At 55.1% G+C, this 16,616-nt stretch overlaps 1 protein-coding gene across 3 annotated transcripts in view; it reads left to right on the forward strand.

Moving 5' to 3' along the window:
* NREP (neuronal regeneration related protein) overlaps nucleotides 1–16,616 on the forward strand; it is a 343,157-nt gene that overhangs the window by 303,259 nt on the left and 23,282 nt on the right. Inside the window, exons 1-2 of one of the 3 annotated variants that reach the window (XM_062189331.1) lie at nucleotides 13,702–13,754; nucleotides 14,625–14,687. In XM_062189331.1, coding sequence (XP_062045315.1) covers nucleotides 14,685–14,687 — 3 coding nt within the window. In that variant the 5' untranslated portion in view covers nucleotides 13,702–13,754; nucleotides 14,625–14,684. Of the gene's footprint in view, nucleotides 1–13,701; nucleotides 13,755–13,892; nucleotides 14,023–14,624; nucleotides 14,688–16,616 lie in introns of those variants that run through there. The other 2 variants (XM_062189329.1, XM_062189330.1) reach the window with 2 other exon arrangements.

The raw sequence follows: 16,616 nt of genomic DNA on the forward strand, positions 1-16,616 counted from the left end.
CTCCCTGGCCACAGCAGAGAGCTGGCCTGGAAGAGGGGCAACCAGGACAGGATCGGTGCCCCGACCGGGACTAGAACCGGGTGTGCCGGCGCCGCAAGGCAGAGGATTAGCCTACTGAGCCACGGCGCCGGCCATGTTCTGTCAGTTTTTAACCTGTGTTATGAGAGCCATCACGCAGGCAGTCAGGGGGCCGAGGGCCTGGGTGGGAAAGGCGGCCTGATTCGCTAATGGAATGCTGTTAGAATCTGGCCACACCTTCAACTCTGTCCCTGGCAAAATTCACTTTTTTTCTCTCCATACCTACAGTTTCTGGAACTTTGCCAGTTTTAAGCCATGTACCTTGTCCTCATAAACTTTGCCTCCTCTTTCTTAGATCACTCAAAGTTATCTAAACAGCATTTTGATCTTGAAACCCGGCGTCACTCTCTTTGCTCATGAGCACAATCATGCTTGCCATGGTTCACGTACAACCACCCCGGGGTGACTGAGTTAGTCCTGGCTGCTCCCCCTCTGACACCCCGCCGTCCCTTGGGAGAGAAAGTGTACGTGCATGTGCACACACTGCGCCACTCCGGTTGAATAGTAAGTAGGCCCTACGGCAAGAAATGAGCCGTGCTGTTTGCTCCCCAGAGACACCAGGGTAGTTTCCTGAGGTTAAATTTGTGCTCAGACAACACACACACACACACACCCTGCACACATCTGGCCGCTGTCCTCTTCCCCTCCTCCTCTCCATCGGCCTTCTATGCTTCCCTTTTTACTTTGGTATTGCTGTGCAACACGCGCGGGAAACCATCCCAGCGGATCCGTCTCCAGTGAAGCCCACGGGAACTTTACGTATTTACGCACCCACACACCTGCTGTTCAGACCACGATGCCCAACCTTGCTGTCACTGCTGGGGCAGGAGGTCCCCTGATAGACTCTGTGGTCTCACTTCTGTCCTTAGTCAGTCCTGTCTGCTCGGAGCTTCATGTAAATGAAACCATATTTGTATCTTCCTGCTTTCCACCGGTGTGTCGGAGTGATTTTCCATGCCTCTGTGCTAACTGATGCTCACGGCAGTATTATTCCATTATGCGGACAGACCACTCCTTTTTTTCTCTTTCTCTTGATGGACATCTGGAATGTTCCAGCTGGGGCTATGCTGGATGAGGCTGCGTGGACAGCCCTGGGCATGCCCCTTGGCGGGTATATGCGCTCGTTTCTTCTGGGCAGGTATATGTTTATTTTAGTGAACGTTGCCAGTTTTCCAAATCATATTTCAAATTTTGCTCATTCTTCTTAACAGCTGCATGACAGTCTGTGAATTTTTTCAGTAACTTATTGAAACTAGCCCACAATGAATAGAAATGTAAATTATTTACAAACATTTTCTTGGGGCAAGATATGTTCCAAGCACTGCATTTGTGCGTAAGTAACGTGTGCAGATGCAAGTTTATCTAAAGGGAAATGTATCAGAGGTGAGTCTGCTGGCCCCGGCTCTGTGGTTTTGAATTCTAGGCCTTGACCAGGGCCGTTCCCGAGTGCTTCAGCTACCGCGCGATCCTGCTGTCCACATTCCTGAAGATCCACTACGTCGTCAAATGTTCTGAACGTGCCCATCCCCTAGGCACAGTCATGTTTTCACGTAGTTTTAATTTGAAGGTCTCTTCCCAGGAGTGACAGTGAGTATCTTTCCCTGAGTTTAAAAGCATTTTTATTTCCTTGGTTCTGACCTCTCTTTTAATAGCCCTTTCCCGTCACTCTATGGGGCTGTTGGTCTTCTCTGACTTGGAAGAGTGTGCCGAGGAACGCGCCTGCTTCCGCTGTGCGGGCGTGGTCACGGCTCGGGGAATGCTTGGGGGTGTTTCCTTTCCACCACACCTCCCCAGTGCAGTCTGCGTGTGGGAGTCTGCCTTTCTCCCAGCACCTGTAAGTTGTATCTTTGCAGTTCGTAAACATAGTTCACGCCCTCAAGACACTCTCTGGATATTAGAATAGGGCCCCATCCAGAGAATGGAGACGAAGTCAGCGTGTAAAAAACCAAAAAGTCGTTGGAGAAATAGGGAATGTGAGAGTGGCTGCTCTGAGCTTTCTCAAGGAAGCAGAGGGCAAGTTCATTCTCCCGGAGACCCTGAGTTAAGATCGTTTGTTCACTTTGAAAATCATGTGTGTGTGTGGCCACCCTGTGCCTCCCAGTCCCTCACTCACTCTCCTCCATTAGGCTCTGGGCAGCCGGTGATGGTTCACTGTTTGTACCATTGTCTATCGCTGCCACCGCCCACTACTGCAGCCTTGGCAGCTGCACCCACTCCCGACGGGGCTCTGGCGGGTCCTCGAGTGGGGCTGCCCGGGGTGCTCCCTGCTGGAGGCCACGCGGACGGCTGCATGCCCAGGCTCCCTCAGGTCCCTGTGGAGGTCGGGCTGTGGTTCCTGGCCTTGCTCGGCAGCAGCAGGGTCTGTCCGTCTCAGTTCCTGAAAGCCCTGAGCACTCCGGGTCATGCACCCTCGTTCAGCCCTCCCAGCAGAGCCCCGGCCTGTCTTCACCTTCACGTCTCCCCTCATTGCTGCTGGGGCAGCCTGCCCTCAGTGGCCCTGTGCCTAGGTGGGCACTGGGTAACCTGGGGTAGTCTTCCTGCAGCCCAGGTCCCACCTGCAAAGTCCCTTTCCCCAGCAGGGGGCCTTTTCAGAGGTGGTAGGGACAGAGCGAGAGTGCTTGCGAGGGGCTGTGCTCTGCCTGCCGCATTGCTGTTCTCTTGCCCCTGCTGTCCCACCCCACCCCACCCCCAGCCACACCACAGCAGCGGCCCCACTTCCAAATTTCTTGAGAAAGGAGATTTTGAGCATTGCTCTTGCTCCTGCTTGGTTTGAGTGAAATAAAGGCGACGTGTCACCACCGTTTTCCTGGGGTGATCGGAGACTGCTGTCCACCTCCAGACCTCTTAACGTTTGTGTTAGGGGATTGAGTAGCCACGGGTCTTTATGTATGTTTATTGTCTCACACCTAGGCCCCGTCTATTTCGGGCCAAGAATTCATCTTTAATACAAGAACAGAGTGCTGTGCTGAGCATAGAGTAGCTTCTTCCAAAAACAAAGCTCAGAGAACTGACTGAAAATTGTATACACTGCACCGTGCACGCCTGCTGTCTGCCGGGCTCCACAACCGAAGTGTGTAGCTGCCCAAAGAAGGCATTTACACTACAGTAAAATTCCATAATTATCAATACTTTAGTTGACTACGGAAGAACATGGAACCTAAAATAGATCATTTGGAAATCACCAGTTTGTTATTTCACAGAAACTAAGCGGCAGTAACCATTAGTAACAGATAACATCACCTAAGCCAAAGCTGTCCCAGCACGAAACAGCATCGTGGACGCCTGTGATTCCTGAACCACAGCGAAGAAGATGCATGGGAAGAAACAGTTCAGAAAACAGCGTCTCTCAGGTTCTGGGGGAAACGCGATTCCGGTTGTTTTCTTCATGGGATACACACTGCTCTCTGGTAAGACACGGCGGAGGGCCAGAGGCTGCTGAGCTGGGGTGGCGAGGGCTGGTCCACAGCCTCCACTCTTGCAGCTCTGAGGCCAGACCGCGAATGCTCACCAGGAGCCAGCAGAGGCCCCAAACTAACTCACCCGGAGCTGCTCACTCTGGCCTTCAGAGGCCAGCTCTTCCTTGGCTTGAAATGGAATCGCCTTTTTAAAAACGAGAGTTATGCGTATCAATGACGAAAATCTCCAAATCACTTCTGTGGAGTTAGCTGAACAAGAATAACCGCGGGTGACAGAGGAGGTATATTTCAAAACTATTGAAGAATTTAAAAACCAAAGCAGCCTCGCTCGGCACCTGTCTCTCTCACACCCACCTGCTTGTCCAGGGTGTAAACGTGAGGCCCTGGACCAAGGGCCCTGTGACCCGGGGATGGTTTTGCAGATCCCAGCCTGAGGGCGGCTGAGCAGCTGCGTGGGAGCAGGTGACCTCACGTGTGCGTTCACACAGTAACCACGCTTCAGGACGGCACAGGAGGAGCGCCGGCAGGGCTTGGGGGCCTCCGGAACCCCTCCCTTGCTCGTCCCTCTCGCTCACTGCCCACTCAGTCATGCACTCACCCCGCAGCGAGCGCCCTGTGCTTGCTTCCCCCTGGGATGGAAAGGCTCACCCCCAGCCTCCCTGTAGCCGGCTCCCTCATTCACGTCCTAGCTCCAAGTAGCCCTTCCCTTCTCCTGCCCTGGGCTCTCTCTCTCGGTTTTCTTTCTTTTATCTGAAAATGCCTTGCTTGCTGACTCGTTATGTGTGTGTTGTGTTTGTGGTTGTAATTTTAGGATTCAGTCCTGTTAGGACAGTGCCTTTGTCCCGGTTTGTCCCGGCCCCTGCTCTGGGCGTGGTGAGCAGATGTTCAGTAAGCACAGTGGTTCCTTGTGACCTGTGGGGGCGGCACCAGGACCCCTCAGATGCCGAAACCTGCAGGTGCTCCGGTGTCTCACATGCGATGGCGAGGTCCCTGCCTTCAGCCTACACACCCTCCCATATAATGCTGCAGATCATCTCCGGAGGACTTGCAGTGTCTAAGCACAATGTGAATGCTGTGGAAATGGTTGTTGCACGGTCTTGTTGAGGGAACAATGACAATCAAAAGAGTGTGCACGCGTTTAGCACAGGTGCAATTGTGTCCCCAATTTTTCCTGCCCTCTTTGGAAGCCAGGGCTACAGAGGCCACCAGCTGGATTCACGGGGAGTGACCAGGGCTGCAGGGAAGCCTCCCACGGCAGAGGCCCGAAGATCCCGCCACCAGGGTTAGCACAGTGTGGGTTGAGCATGGCTCCCACCTGGCTGAGTGACCATTTGCAGGGGAAGCCCCCACTCTCCAGGGGAGAGGCGACTTCAGCGTTGGGGCAGGGGAGTCTGTGGCGCCGTGGGCCCCTTGGGTGGGGCTGTGCCGTGGGCAGTCTGTCAGAGACAGATTGCCCCGCGCTCTCTGCAGTCAGGAAGTTGCAGGGCGCTACACCCGACGCCTAGATTTGTCAGGAACTACTTTGATACGTGAGATTGTGTGGTTTTTTTTTTTTACAACTGGCAGCACATTTTGTGGAAAGTGCAGAACACGTATTGAAGATAGACTTGTAAGAGCCCAAATCCTGCTTGTCTCTGCGTGTCTTGTAAGCCTTCCTTCATACTCGTTGCAAAGAGGCAGTGAGTTTAACCACAGCTCAGCCTCCCTCCAGTTCACATCAGCGGTCCTGATGCTGGGTCCTGGGCTGTGTTTCTGCTTCACCAGGTGAGCCCTCGTGTGTCCCTGACGCGGGCTGGAAGGAAATCAAGTCTTAGAAAAGCAGAGCGAGCATGTAGGCCGCCTAAAACCCGAAACTGCAAAGTCCACCTGCCCTGACAGGGGACTGAAGCAGTCTCTGAGCTTGGCCACCAGTGAGGGACTGATGACCCCTCGTGATGTATGACAAAAACAAAGTTTCTTCCCTGGCCAAGTCCATCCAAAAGTGTGCTGCTTCCCGGGCCACGGGAACCCGAAGGAAACCCAGCGCCATGGAGGAGCGACCATGACCGGCGACGCGAACTGGGGTTGTGAGGAGCATGGGCAGAACTCCAGGACTGAGGGAGGAAGTGGGAGAGGCTGGTCAAGAGGGAGGGAGGCCAGGACGGGTGAGAGTCCCAGGCACTGCCCTCGCAAGAGTGCTCCCCTCATAGTCTCACCTCCCCATAGTCTCACCTCCCCATAGTCTCACCTCCCCATAGTCTCACCTCCCATTGCCTCAACTCCCATTGCCTCACCTCCCCATTGTCTCACCTCCCATTGCCTCACCTCCCATTGTCTCACCTGCCGATTCTCTCACCTCCCCATTGTCTCACCTCCCCATTGTCTCACCTCCCCATAGTCTCACCTCCCCATAGTCTCACCTCCCCATTGTCTCACCTCCCCATTCTCTCACCTCCCCATAGTCTCACCTCCCATTGTCTCACCTCCCATTTTCTCACCTCCTCAGTCTCACCTCCCCATTCTCTCACCTCCCCATAGTCTCACCTCCCATTGTCTCACCTCCTCATAGTCTCACCTCCCCATTCTCTCACCTCCCCATTGCCTCACCTCCCATTGCCTCACCTCCCCATTGTTTCTCCTCCTCATTGTCTCTCCTCCTCATTGTCTCACCTCCCCATTCTCTCACCTCCCCATAGTCTCACCTCCCATTGTCTCACCTCCCCGTTGTCTCACCTCCCATTTTCTCACCTCCTCATAGTCTCACCTCCCCATTGTCTCACCATAATTTTTTCTCCCTAATGAGTAGCCTATTTTATTATTCACCTTTTTACTTCTTCAGGGCATAGTTAAGGGATTACAGCTGGATGCTTTAAGGCACTGACATTAGGATGCAAAATGAGGCAACTCCATGCAAATGAAACCTTGCTATCTCTCCTGGTCTGTCCTGATTCTGGCTTTAATGGGAACAGTCTCAGATCCTCAGGGAAGTCTCATGGGTGTTCCCAATCACAGACTCAAATTCTTGCTGTTTCATTAAGACACCTTTGGGGACTGGCAAAAGCGAAGCCTTATGATGTTTTTAAAAATGATTAGGACACATCTTTGGCTGCAGCCAGGTGTTCGTTTAGAATGAAAGGAAGCCAGGATGCACCTGAAAGTATGGAGCCTGCACTTCTACGAGGCGCCGCAGGGCGCAGTGACGGGTGTGAGAATGAGGGGTGCGCTGTGGGGAAGAGGCCCCACTCTCAGTTCTGGTTTCTGACAAGAGGTCATTGCTGTATTTTGCAGAGTAACTGGGAAATGATGTAGATCCAAACCACTTTTAAAGTTAATTGATTACACAAAGAATCACAAACTGATTTAGGAGCAGCCTAGATGACATGTTTACAAACTATCGTCCCCGAATCGCTATGATGTTTCTGGAAGATGCCAGAGTGTATGGCGTGAAAGAGGGAAGAAGCCAGGAAACGAAGGACAGTGGAGAGGGACGGCCCAGTCACGTCCACGGGGTCTGCCAGCCCAGGTCCTAGGCGGGAGGCTCAGGCGCCCGAGGGGTACGGGAGTCTGCTACCCACACTTCCCAGTTCCAGTGCCTTGTCCATCACTTCCCTGTGTTAAATGCACTCCGACCCGGGGCTCCAGGGTTCTGCATCTGTGGGTTCAAGTAGTGGTGAATCAAAAGCACTTGGAAACACTTTGCCTCTTTGCTGAACATGTGCAATTGTTGCTTCTAGTTACTGTTTCCTAAAAACACAGTACAACTCCTTACATAGCATCTACGTTGTGTTCGGTGTTCTGGGCAGCAGAGAGCAGACGATGTACACAGATTATGTGTTATGTCGTGCCATTTGCTAGGAGGGGCTTGAGCACCTGCAGGTTTTGAAAGTCCCCGGGGTTCCCTCTGGCCGATCCTGCAGTGCTCCCAAGACACCGCTGTGATCAGATAGCTCAGCCTCTCCCTGCCCAGTCTTTCATAGGTGGGGGTCACTGTGATGCCCAGTCCCAGGCTGCATGCAAGGATGACAGCCCTGAGGGGCAGTGCCACACTGGGGAAGGAGCGGTGTCAGTGCGCAGCCATCAGTCTGGTCGTGCGCTCAGCAGCCCGGTCAAGGTACTGACGACCAGGGTGACCCTAAGTGATTCTCACCTCTGAGTTCTTATCTGTTAACTAGGAGTGAAATCTGCTTCTCAGAGCTTATGGGATGTATACTAAAATTTTTTTACAAGATACAAAAGAAAGTACAGCAAACACACGTGACATCACTATCGCGAGTGCCAGCAGCATCACACGTTTCCACGAGCATTCCAGGGCACCACACTGTCGAGGTCTGGAGTTTTTGGAAAGGGCTGTCCTCGTGGAGTCTCTGCACAAAGACAGGGAGGGGTCCGCCGCTCTCACATCCTAAAGCAAAGAGTCTTCCGTCTCCCAGTCGGCCATTCCTCTCTTGAGACGGCTCCTGTCCTCCCTCTGCTTCTGACCGAAGCCACTCTTCCCTGGTGCTCACCACAGAAGGTCCCGGAACCACAGCCTGGAGACCTCAGGCTCTGCTGAATCCCAGAGCTGAGCCAAGTCCACCGCCGCAGAACGTGGCTCGCGATCAAGGTGCTTGAGGTAGCTGCAAGGTTAGCGTTAGTGCGCGGTGGGGAGTGTGCCGCAGCAGAGGGGGCGTCCGTTGCTGACCCAGTCTTGTAAGACAGGCACTGCCTCGCTGTAACAGACAAGTAGGTGTTTCTCCAGCTGCACTTCCTCAGGGCTGTGGGAAATATCCACTTACTACCTTAATCAGTTGTAAAATTTGAAATTTTCCCAGGGGGAATTTTTTTTTGGTTAAGGCAAATTGGCAAACTCGTGCACGTGCGCGCACACACACACACACACACACACACACTGGGATTCTAAAATAACTTCCCTTGTCTTGTTTTGGAGCAGCTTTAACCAGTTCTATTCTTAACGCTCTGCACCACGATTCAGATCTGTTTTCAGGCGAGCAGAGGCCGTGGGACCGTGGGCCGGTCCGCCTCGCGTGGGAGGGGGCCTGGGCCGCGCTTCCCTCCCAGCCCTTCCCCCCGTGCTGCGCGGCTCTGCCGCAGCCCCCCGTGCTCGTCAGCTCCAGGGGCCCTCGCTTCATTTGCAGTCATGTCCAGATGTTGGGCAAAATGTTTGAAAGCAGCCTTGCCCTGCCGTTGTCCCCTGTCATCGTCTTACAGAGTGTGCAGGTGACACGCCGTCCTGTCTTCGTTTTTGCATCCATAGTTCACATTTTGCTAAGCCGGGACCCATTTTCCCTCCTCTCGCTCGTGGCCAGCGTGTCCGATGTCAGGGGCTCAGTGCCTGATGGTTCGTGCTCCTTCCAGACTGCATTCTCAAACACGACGGGGCCTTCCGGGCACGTTCTCAGCGTGGGGCCCAGGCGGGATGAGGAATCTCTCGTCCTGGCTGCCCTCACAGCTGTGTAAACACAGCTGGAAGCTTGTGCGTGGCAGGGTCAGCCGCGGGCAGGCTGAGCTGCGGGCGCTGCTCTGAGAGCCAGAGCCGCTCCTCTGTGGCGCCCCCAGCCTGCGACCTTCACACACTCAGGGACGTCGTGTTGCTGCTGCTGGTGGACACAGATGTCACAGCGCCTCCCTGCTTCCGCACACGAGGTGCATGGGGTGGGGGTGGGGGTGGGGGTGGGGTCATCGGCCCGGCTGCCCTGGGCAAGCCTTGTGGACGGGCGGCCTACACAGCACACACGTTTCCAAACACTGCTGGAGGCTGGCAGTGTGAGCACAGGTCTTCAGAGGCCTTGCGGGCTCCGTCCTCTCTGTGTGTCTGCTTCCTCCTCGCCTCTTCTTAGGTGGACACCAGTCACTTTGGACTAGGGCCCAACCATGTGGCCTCATTTTACCTAATTATCCCCTTAAAGAACCCATATCAGAGGCCAGCACTGTGGTGAAGCGGGTAAAGCCGCTACCTGCAGTGCCGACGTCCCATATGGGCACCGGTTCTAGTCCCAGCTGCTCTACTTCTGATCCAGCTCTCTGCTGTGGCCTGGGAAAGCAGAAGACGGCCCAAGTGCTTGGGCCCCTGCACCCAAGTGGGAGACCTGGAAGAAGCTCCTGGCTCCTGGGGCAGCTCCAGCTGTTGCGGCCATTGGAGAGTGAACCAGCAGATGGAAGACCTATCTCTCTTTCTTTCTCTCTCCACCTCTGCCTCTACCTCTCTGTAACTCTGCCTTTCAAATAAATAAATCTTTAAAAAAAAAAAAAAAAGAACCCATATCAGAATACAGTTAGTCACAGCCAGAGGTGCTGGGAGTGAGAATTTCAGCACAAAGTGTGTGTGTGTGTGTGTGCGCGCACGCACACGCACGCGTGCGTGAAAGAGATGATTCAGCCCGACACAGGAAGGAAGCATGAGGACAAAGCCAGAGCGAGAAGGAAGTCACACAGGGCAGGCGAGGGGCACTGAGCGTGCAGATTCCACACCCAGCAGGTGCAACCCCGAGCTCACGATGACCCACTTTTCCCAGATTCACTTCTCTTCCTGTATTTTCTGGTCGGGGAAGACCCTCGTGCTCGCCGTCACAAAGCCAGGAACGTGGCCTCGCCTTTGTTTCCTCCAGCTCAGCTCTGTGCTCTGGGAGCCCGGGGACAAGCCCAGTGATTCTCTCTTCACATCTCCTTTGTCTCCACTCAGAATCACCCACCTGCATTCCTCTAATGGTCTCCTAATTACCTCCCTCTGTCCTGGCTTCTGCCCCTTCTCCCTGTTCAAATCTGCCCTATAAATTGCTCTCAGAATAATCTTTATTTGAAAACAAATCTGGTCAAGTCACGTTCAGATTTCTTCAGTAGTTTTCTTTACAAAATTGCTTTAAGGGTAGCGTTCAAAGTTTTTAACTGAAGCGTGCAATCCTTTGTTTAGTCTGATCGGTTTAACTCAGGTCGCCTGCCCATCGCTAGCCCATTATCAAACCCAACAGTTCAAAACACCGATTGGCTGCAGCGTGCAATAATCGGCCTCTACTCCTCCGAGTCACCTGAGTGGTAAATAATCAGATCTACTTCTCAGCCGCCCTTGCTGGGTCTTGCTGGCTGTCAGGGCTGAGCCGGGAGGGGACTGGATTGAAATGCTGGTTCCAGGAAAGAGGAAGAAAGGGAAAATGCTATTAGATGGGCCCTGTCTACAGGGCTGTCCCTTCTTGGGTATTATAATCCAGTGCTGGATCGGAAAAGGAAATCAGAGTTTGGGCCAGCGTGACAAGGACAGTGCAGAGTTGTGAGCACAGTGGCTTCTTCCTTATCAGATCGGGGGTTCAGAGGGTTTCCTAAAGGAGGTGCTGCCTCATCTGATGTGTGAGGGAGGAGTAAGCACATTGAAGAAGGGAGAACGCAAGTGAAAGGCTCAGGCGGGAGAGGGGCGGTGTGACCCACACGCGGTTCTGGGGATGAGGCCAGCAGACGTGGGGAGGATATCGAAGCATCACCCAGCTGTACTCGGGGAGGTCTCCATGATCCCTGTTGCTCCTGTGTAGGTAGCATGGGCTCCCTGCCTAACGGGCCATCTATGTTTGTCTAATGTACTACGGCATAAACCCCCGGGGAGATGGAGAAACTAAGGTGACTTAGAGCACGATGACTGACTGACCCAGCTTCACACGGCGCTGGCTCTCACCACTTTTCTTTCTTTCTTTTTTAAAGATTTATTTGTTTATTTGACAGTAAAGTTACAAAAAAAGAGAAGGAGAGATAGAGAGAGGTCTTCCATCCGCTGGTTCACTCCCCAAATGGCCGAAACGGCCGGAGCTGAGCCAATCAGAAGCCAGGAGCCAGGAGCTTCTTCTGGGTCTCCCACATGGGTGGAGGGGCCCAGGGACTTGGGCCGTCTTCTGCTTTCCCAGGCCATAGCAGAGAGCTGGATCGGACATGGAGCAGCCAGGACTCAAACTGGTGCCGTGTGGGATTCCAGAACTGCAGGCAGACACGCCACAGTGCCAGCCCCTCTAACCCCTTTTCTACGTGGCCTTCTCCTGGGCCTCAGACCCATGAACCTTGTCACTCCAAGCCACGGATGGACAGAACCAGAGTGGCAGGAATGGGTGAGGTGTGTCCGGCCATAGCAAGGTGCATTTGAGAAGGAAACATCTAAGTGAGAAGCAAAACCGTGCGTCTAAGAGCATCCTCTCCGTGTGACCACATTCCCCAGCGGACTGCGTGGTGTGGTGGCCAGGGACGGAACACAGGGTCAGGGGTTGGCCCACGACTCCTTCTCCCAGCCCCCGACGAAACCTACCGTCAGGTTCTTGGCTCACGATCTGCCGGAAGCACCCCCACCCTGCAGGCAGTCGGCTGACTCTGGCCCCTCACACATTCAGTGTAGGCGACACCCCCGGGGGAGCCTTCCTGTACACCTGGGGGCTGGGTTAGGAAGGAGCCCGGGCTGCCCTGGGCGACTCCGCCATGGTCCTCATCCCTCCGTACCCTCGGACTGTAGGCCTCGAGGACTGGAACTTCTCTTCCCTGTCCTAGGAATGGCCTGATCCCTCTCAGGCCACCGCTCCCTTCACACAGTCCACCTGGACCCAAGGGAGGCCTCTTTCCACCCCAAGGCTGGGATCTGTGTATCAAAGCCCTGAGAGAACATGGCCACGTGTGGACACACAAAAAGTTCGTGGAAAATGTGTTTTATGCAAACACAATGCAAGAGTTTCAGCTTTATTCTTTTCCTGTACAATTCAGTTTTTCCAGGAACACTTTAAAGCTCCTTGTATTTGGTTGTCACAACTGGCATCCGAAGCGGAGAGGCCACAGATTCCACTGAACACGGCGTCAGGCCCAGGACAGCCTCCTCCAGCACCCCACAGGGTCACATGGCCACAAATGTCAGCATCACCAGAGGGTCAGACATCCCCGCGGGGCTCTGCTGCCTGAGTGTACTGTTCTAGGGGTGGGGGACAGCACGCTCAGGCCGAGTGGCCTTCTCCCACGGTGGGGCAGGGACACTGTGACTGAAGGCATTTGGAGGGAGTGGGTCTCCTGCCCAGCCTGCGGGGTGATCAGGAGGACGGCCACACAGCTGCAGGCGCAGCTCCGCGGGAGCTGACCCGCTGGCGTGAATCCCCTTACGTCTGCCTGCTTGGTGGGGACCCCACACCCAGAAGGCCTGCAGACTGTTTCTTGGGTAGCTGGATTGTAGCCGGTTTCTGGAATACAACAGATGAATAGGCTGTGGCGCTGGACCAGCCTGATTTCTTAGGAAACTCTGTTACCTGGATGTCTGTGGTTACAAGGCAGGGAGCGTAGATGTTAATAAGTCCGCAGTTTCCCTGTGTTTGGAGAGGACCCCTTGGGCGAGTTTTGCATCAACACCAAAGTCTGCAGAACCAGCTTTGGAACAAGCAGGTGAATCTTCCGGGCCGTGGATGGGCTGGAGCCCGCGGGCTTTTCTTCTGCAGCCTGAGCCCATGCCAGCCATCACAGGCCTCAACGCCCGGGTGCCTAGAGCTGCAGCTGGGGCTTCAGGTGTGTGCCTGCCCCTGGCGCCCACTGCTCTGGCCAGTGAGCACCGGGCCCGGGGCAGCGGGAGGCGGACTTCTCCCTTTGTCCTTAGGTGCTTCTCTGGAAGGTGCGCTGTTTCTGCCCGGACGCACAGGGGGGCGAGGGCCCCTCCAGGGAGGCCAGGGTCGGGGAGCTGCCTCTGCTTCTGCACCTGTCCCCGCTCGGAAACGGGGTTCCCAGCCCCAGAAAAGCACTCTGTCAGAGCTGCCAAACCGCGAGCTGTCATTCCTGCGAACAAAAGATGGGTTTTTAAGTAAGAAGGGCAAGTTTTTTTTTTTTTTTTTTTTTTAATCAGAAATGGCCAAGCACTTTCTTTCTTTCTTTCTTTTTTTTTTCCTCCAGCAACCCCTGATTTAAAAACAAATAGGGTTTCCGCGGGCAGGGGGCGGGGAACGGGAGGGCGGAGGCGGGAGCGCGCGTCCCCGCGCCTCGTGCTCGTGCGCGCGGGCCCGCGACCTCCGGGCCGGGCTCCCCGCGGGCGCCAGGGGGGCGCGCGTGGCCCGTGCGGGCGGGCCCGGCGCGGGGAGGGCCGAGCGCGTCGCCTCAGCCGGCCCCGGCCGCGGGGCGGCGGCCCCGTGGGTGGGAGCGGCCGCACGTCGGGGCGGGGAGCCGGGCCGCCGACTCAGCAGAGTGGGCCGCGCTGGCGCCGCGCCCGCCGCCCGGCAGAATGAGCTCATTGTGCGCCGGCCGCGGGGCCCGGCGGCGGAGGCGGCGCGGCGCGGGCGCGAGCGGGCTTTGTCCGTAAGTAGCGGCGCCCGGCCCGCGGGGTCCGCGCCGCCGCCCGGGACGCGCGGGCGCGGGGGGCGCGGGTGGGGGCCCGGGCGGGCTCCCGCACTCGGCGGCGTGCGATCGCTCGGCGAGCAGTGTGCGGGAGCGGGAGGCGCGAGGCTCGGGCTGCCCGGCTGCGCTCCCACGGCCACGCTGCGGGAGCACGCGCGGAGGCTGGGGACACCCCTCTCCAGAACTTGCGGCTTCTCTCCGGTTCAGCCCAATTCCTGACGGGACTCAGGTGAACAAAAGAGCTTTGTGGAGCGCGTGCAGGTGCAGGGTCCGCCGCCGCCGGCTTGGCCGAGGGCGAAGGGGACAATGGTGTGTGTGTGCCTGACTCCCCGCCCCCACCCCCGTGGGTTTATTTTATTTTATTTTATTTTTTTAAACACGGAAGGTTATGTAATGCAGTGCCATTTCCAAAAATACCCGCTCCGAGGCACCGCACTAGCCGGCGGAGAGCCGTCTGCACGGCAGAGAGACTGCCAGTAGTGTGTCTGCGAACAAAGGACAGCCAGAAAGCAGCCTATTTTTATCCCTGGCTTCTACTTTTAAGTTGCTAAACCTCTTGAACTCGTGCAATTTAAAGAGGAACTAGACGCCGAGAGCAGCCCGGGACTCTGCAGCACCGGGACCTGGGGATTCCTTTGTCCCCGTGCAAACCCTTAGGCCACCGTGGAGGCGCCTGCAGGAGCCCCAGTGGCCCACGGAGGTCGTTTGCATGTCACTCACCCGGGCCACAGAACACGGTTGTTCGCGGGAGCGGGCGGTCTGTAAAGGGTTGAGCTGGCCCGCTGACCTGTGGCCAGGCGCCGTGGCCACCCATCCAAACCTATTTTGCAGGTCGGTCTCCTGGGACTGAAGAGAGGGAGAGCACGCGCCAGGACCGTTAGGATTGTCAAAATGGTAAGAAGTGGTCGTCGGAGGACGTTCCGGGTAGCATCTTGTCCCTAACACGTCCTGGCCCCGCGCCTGGCCCCTCTAGCGCACCCACCCCACCTGACCTCTGCAGGCCTCCCCGCAGTCCCCTGCAGCTTACGGCCATCGGCTGTGGGCAGTCGGGGCTTTGACTTGGGGTTATTCAGACGAGAAACTAAAATTCCTCTCTCAGAAGCAAAGACTGAACAAGAGAAACTAGTCTGTTCTGGAAGAAGAGTGACGTGTGATGACACGCACGGAGGGGGTGACGGCAGCGGGACTGGGGCAGGGCAGCGGGTCTCGTGCCGGGGTGGCGGGAGGGGACCCAGGGGCCGCCACAGCATGTGCTGACTTAAGAGCAGAGTGGACAAGCAGGGCGTCTCCAGGAAGCCTGCAGACACAGGGAGTGGGGCTGATCCCTAACTTCCTTTAGGAGAGACCCCAAGTGCACTGTTCCTGACAGATTGTGACCCACGGGGAAGGCAGCGGGAGGTTTGATGACCGGGGAAAGGAATACCTCTTTGCCACTTAGAGCGCATGATTTCCACATTCAATTTTAGGTTTTTTTTCTTTCTTTTAGGTGAGGGTGGAATTTAATGAATCAAAATTGAATCTGAGATACTTGATGTTTTCTTTTAGAGCAGCCCAGGTACAAGCTTCCAAGGAGAAAAATGAATCAGAGGCAAGGAAATGAGTTCAGTTTGACTTTTGTTAACAAGTAAGCGTTTCAGGTTTTATGTGCACGCCTCCCTCTGTCATTTCAACAAGTGGGTGTGGAAGCGGCGAATAAAGTAATTTCACTCGGACCTACTTGGCTAACGATCAAATTAAGGAACTCGAGGTAGAAAGACAAAAGAGGTCCGCATAAAACTAATCAATGGGTTACGTGCACATGGCCCCTAACTTCATACGAAATCCACAACCAGCTGTTGTCATTGAGTCATGGGTTGGTGGTAAAAAGGACTGCTGTGTTTTTGTTTAGTTAATTAGATTTTGTCAGGACTGGCCACATTGCCTCGTTTCCTGGCTCTGCAGCCTAGAGCCTTACCCATGCTGTGTGATCATAGGTGGACCATGCACGTTGGGCCAGGTCTGGTGGCCGCTTTGTATAAACCTAAACGTGGCCAGTGATCCTGCCCAAAGTCGTCCTATAGATCGAGCTCCGAGGGAGTCGTGTTTCTGTAGTAGCGAGTGGAGCGAGGTCTGTGGAAGGCGGAATGCGTGCCAGAGCTGAGACTGAAACTTGGAACCATTTGAATGCAGAATAGCAAATGCAAATTAATATTCCATGCTCCTGTCTTACAGTTGTCACTTACGGAAAGTGGCAGAGTGGGAAGTCACAGTTTGTTGCAGTTGGAAGGGATTTTGCTCGTGAACGCATGCTCAGGACTGTTTGGTGATCGGGATGTCAGCCCCTGTGGCACAAGCTCATGGCCTGGAAGGAAAGCAGTGGTGTCCTTGTGGGTGATTCCCAGTCACTTTCCAGCAGCTCTCCTGCCAAGTCAGCTCTAGATGTCTCTGCGCATGTTAGTGTTTTAAAAAGTGTCAATTGCGGGTTTTTTTCAAAGAACTGGCGTTAGAGGTGTCTCCCACCTCTTTCTCCTCTTGGGCAGGATTAATTCTCTCTACCTGATGGAAACTGGGCTTGGTTTGCAGAGCTCCGCGGTGGGCTTAGACGTGGCCTGTGGACAACAGAAATGGCGGCTGTGAAAGCCGCAGACTAACTCTGGGCCACGTTTAGATGCCTAAGTGTGGTTTTTCTGTAAAGTGGTGTTTCCATTTACCTAATTTAAAACACTAAAGAAGACCAGATTTCAGTGTATTGGGCTTGCTCTTTCGACACCCACAGTTGTCATCAGTTCGTGGCGGTGTGAGCCATGGGCCAGGACACCGCAGAACTGGAGCAGGGTGCCGAGA

This window comes from Lepus europaeus, chromosome 4, assembly GCF_033115175.1.
Source record: "Lepus europaeus isolate LE1 chromosome 4, mLepTim1.pri, whole genome shotgun sequence".
NCBI lineage: Eukaryota > Metazoa > Chordata > Mammalia > Lagomorpha > Leporidae > Lepus > Lepus europaeus.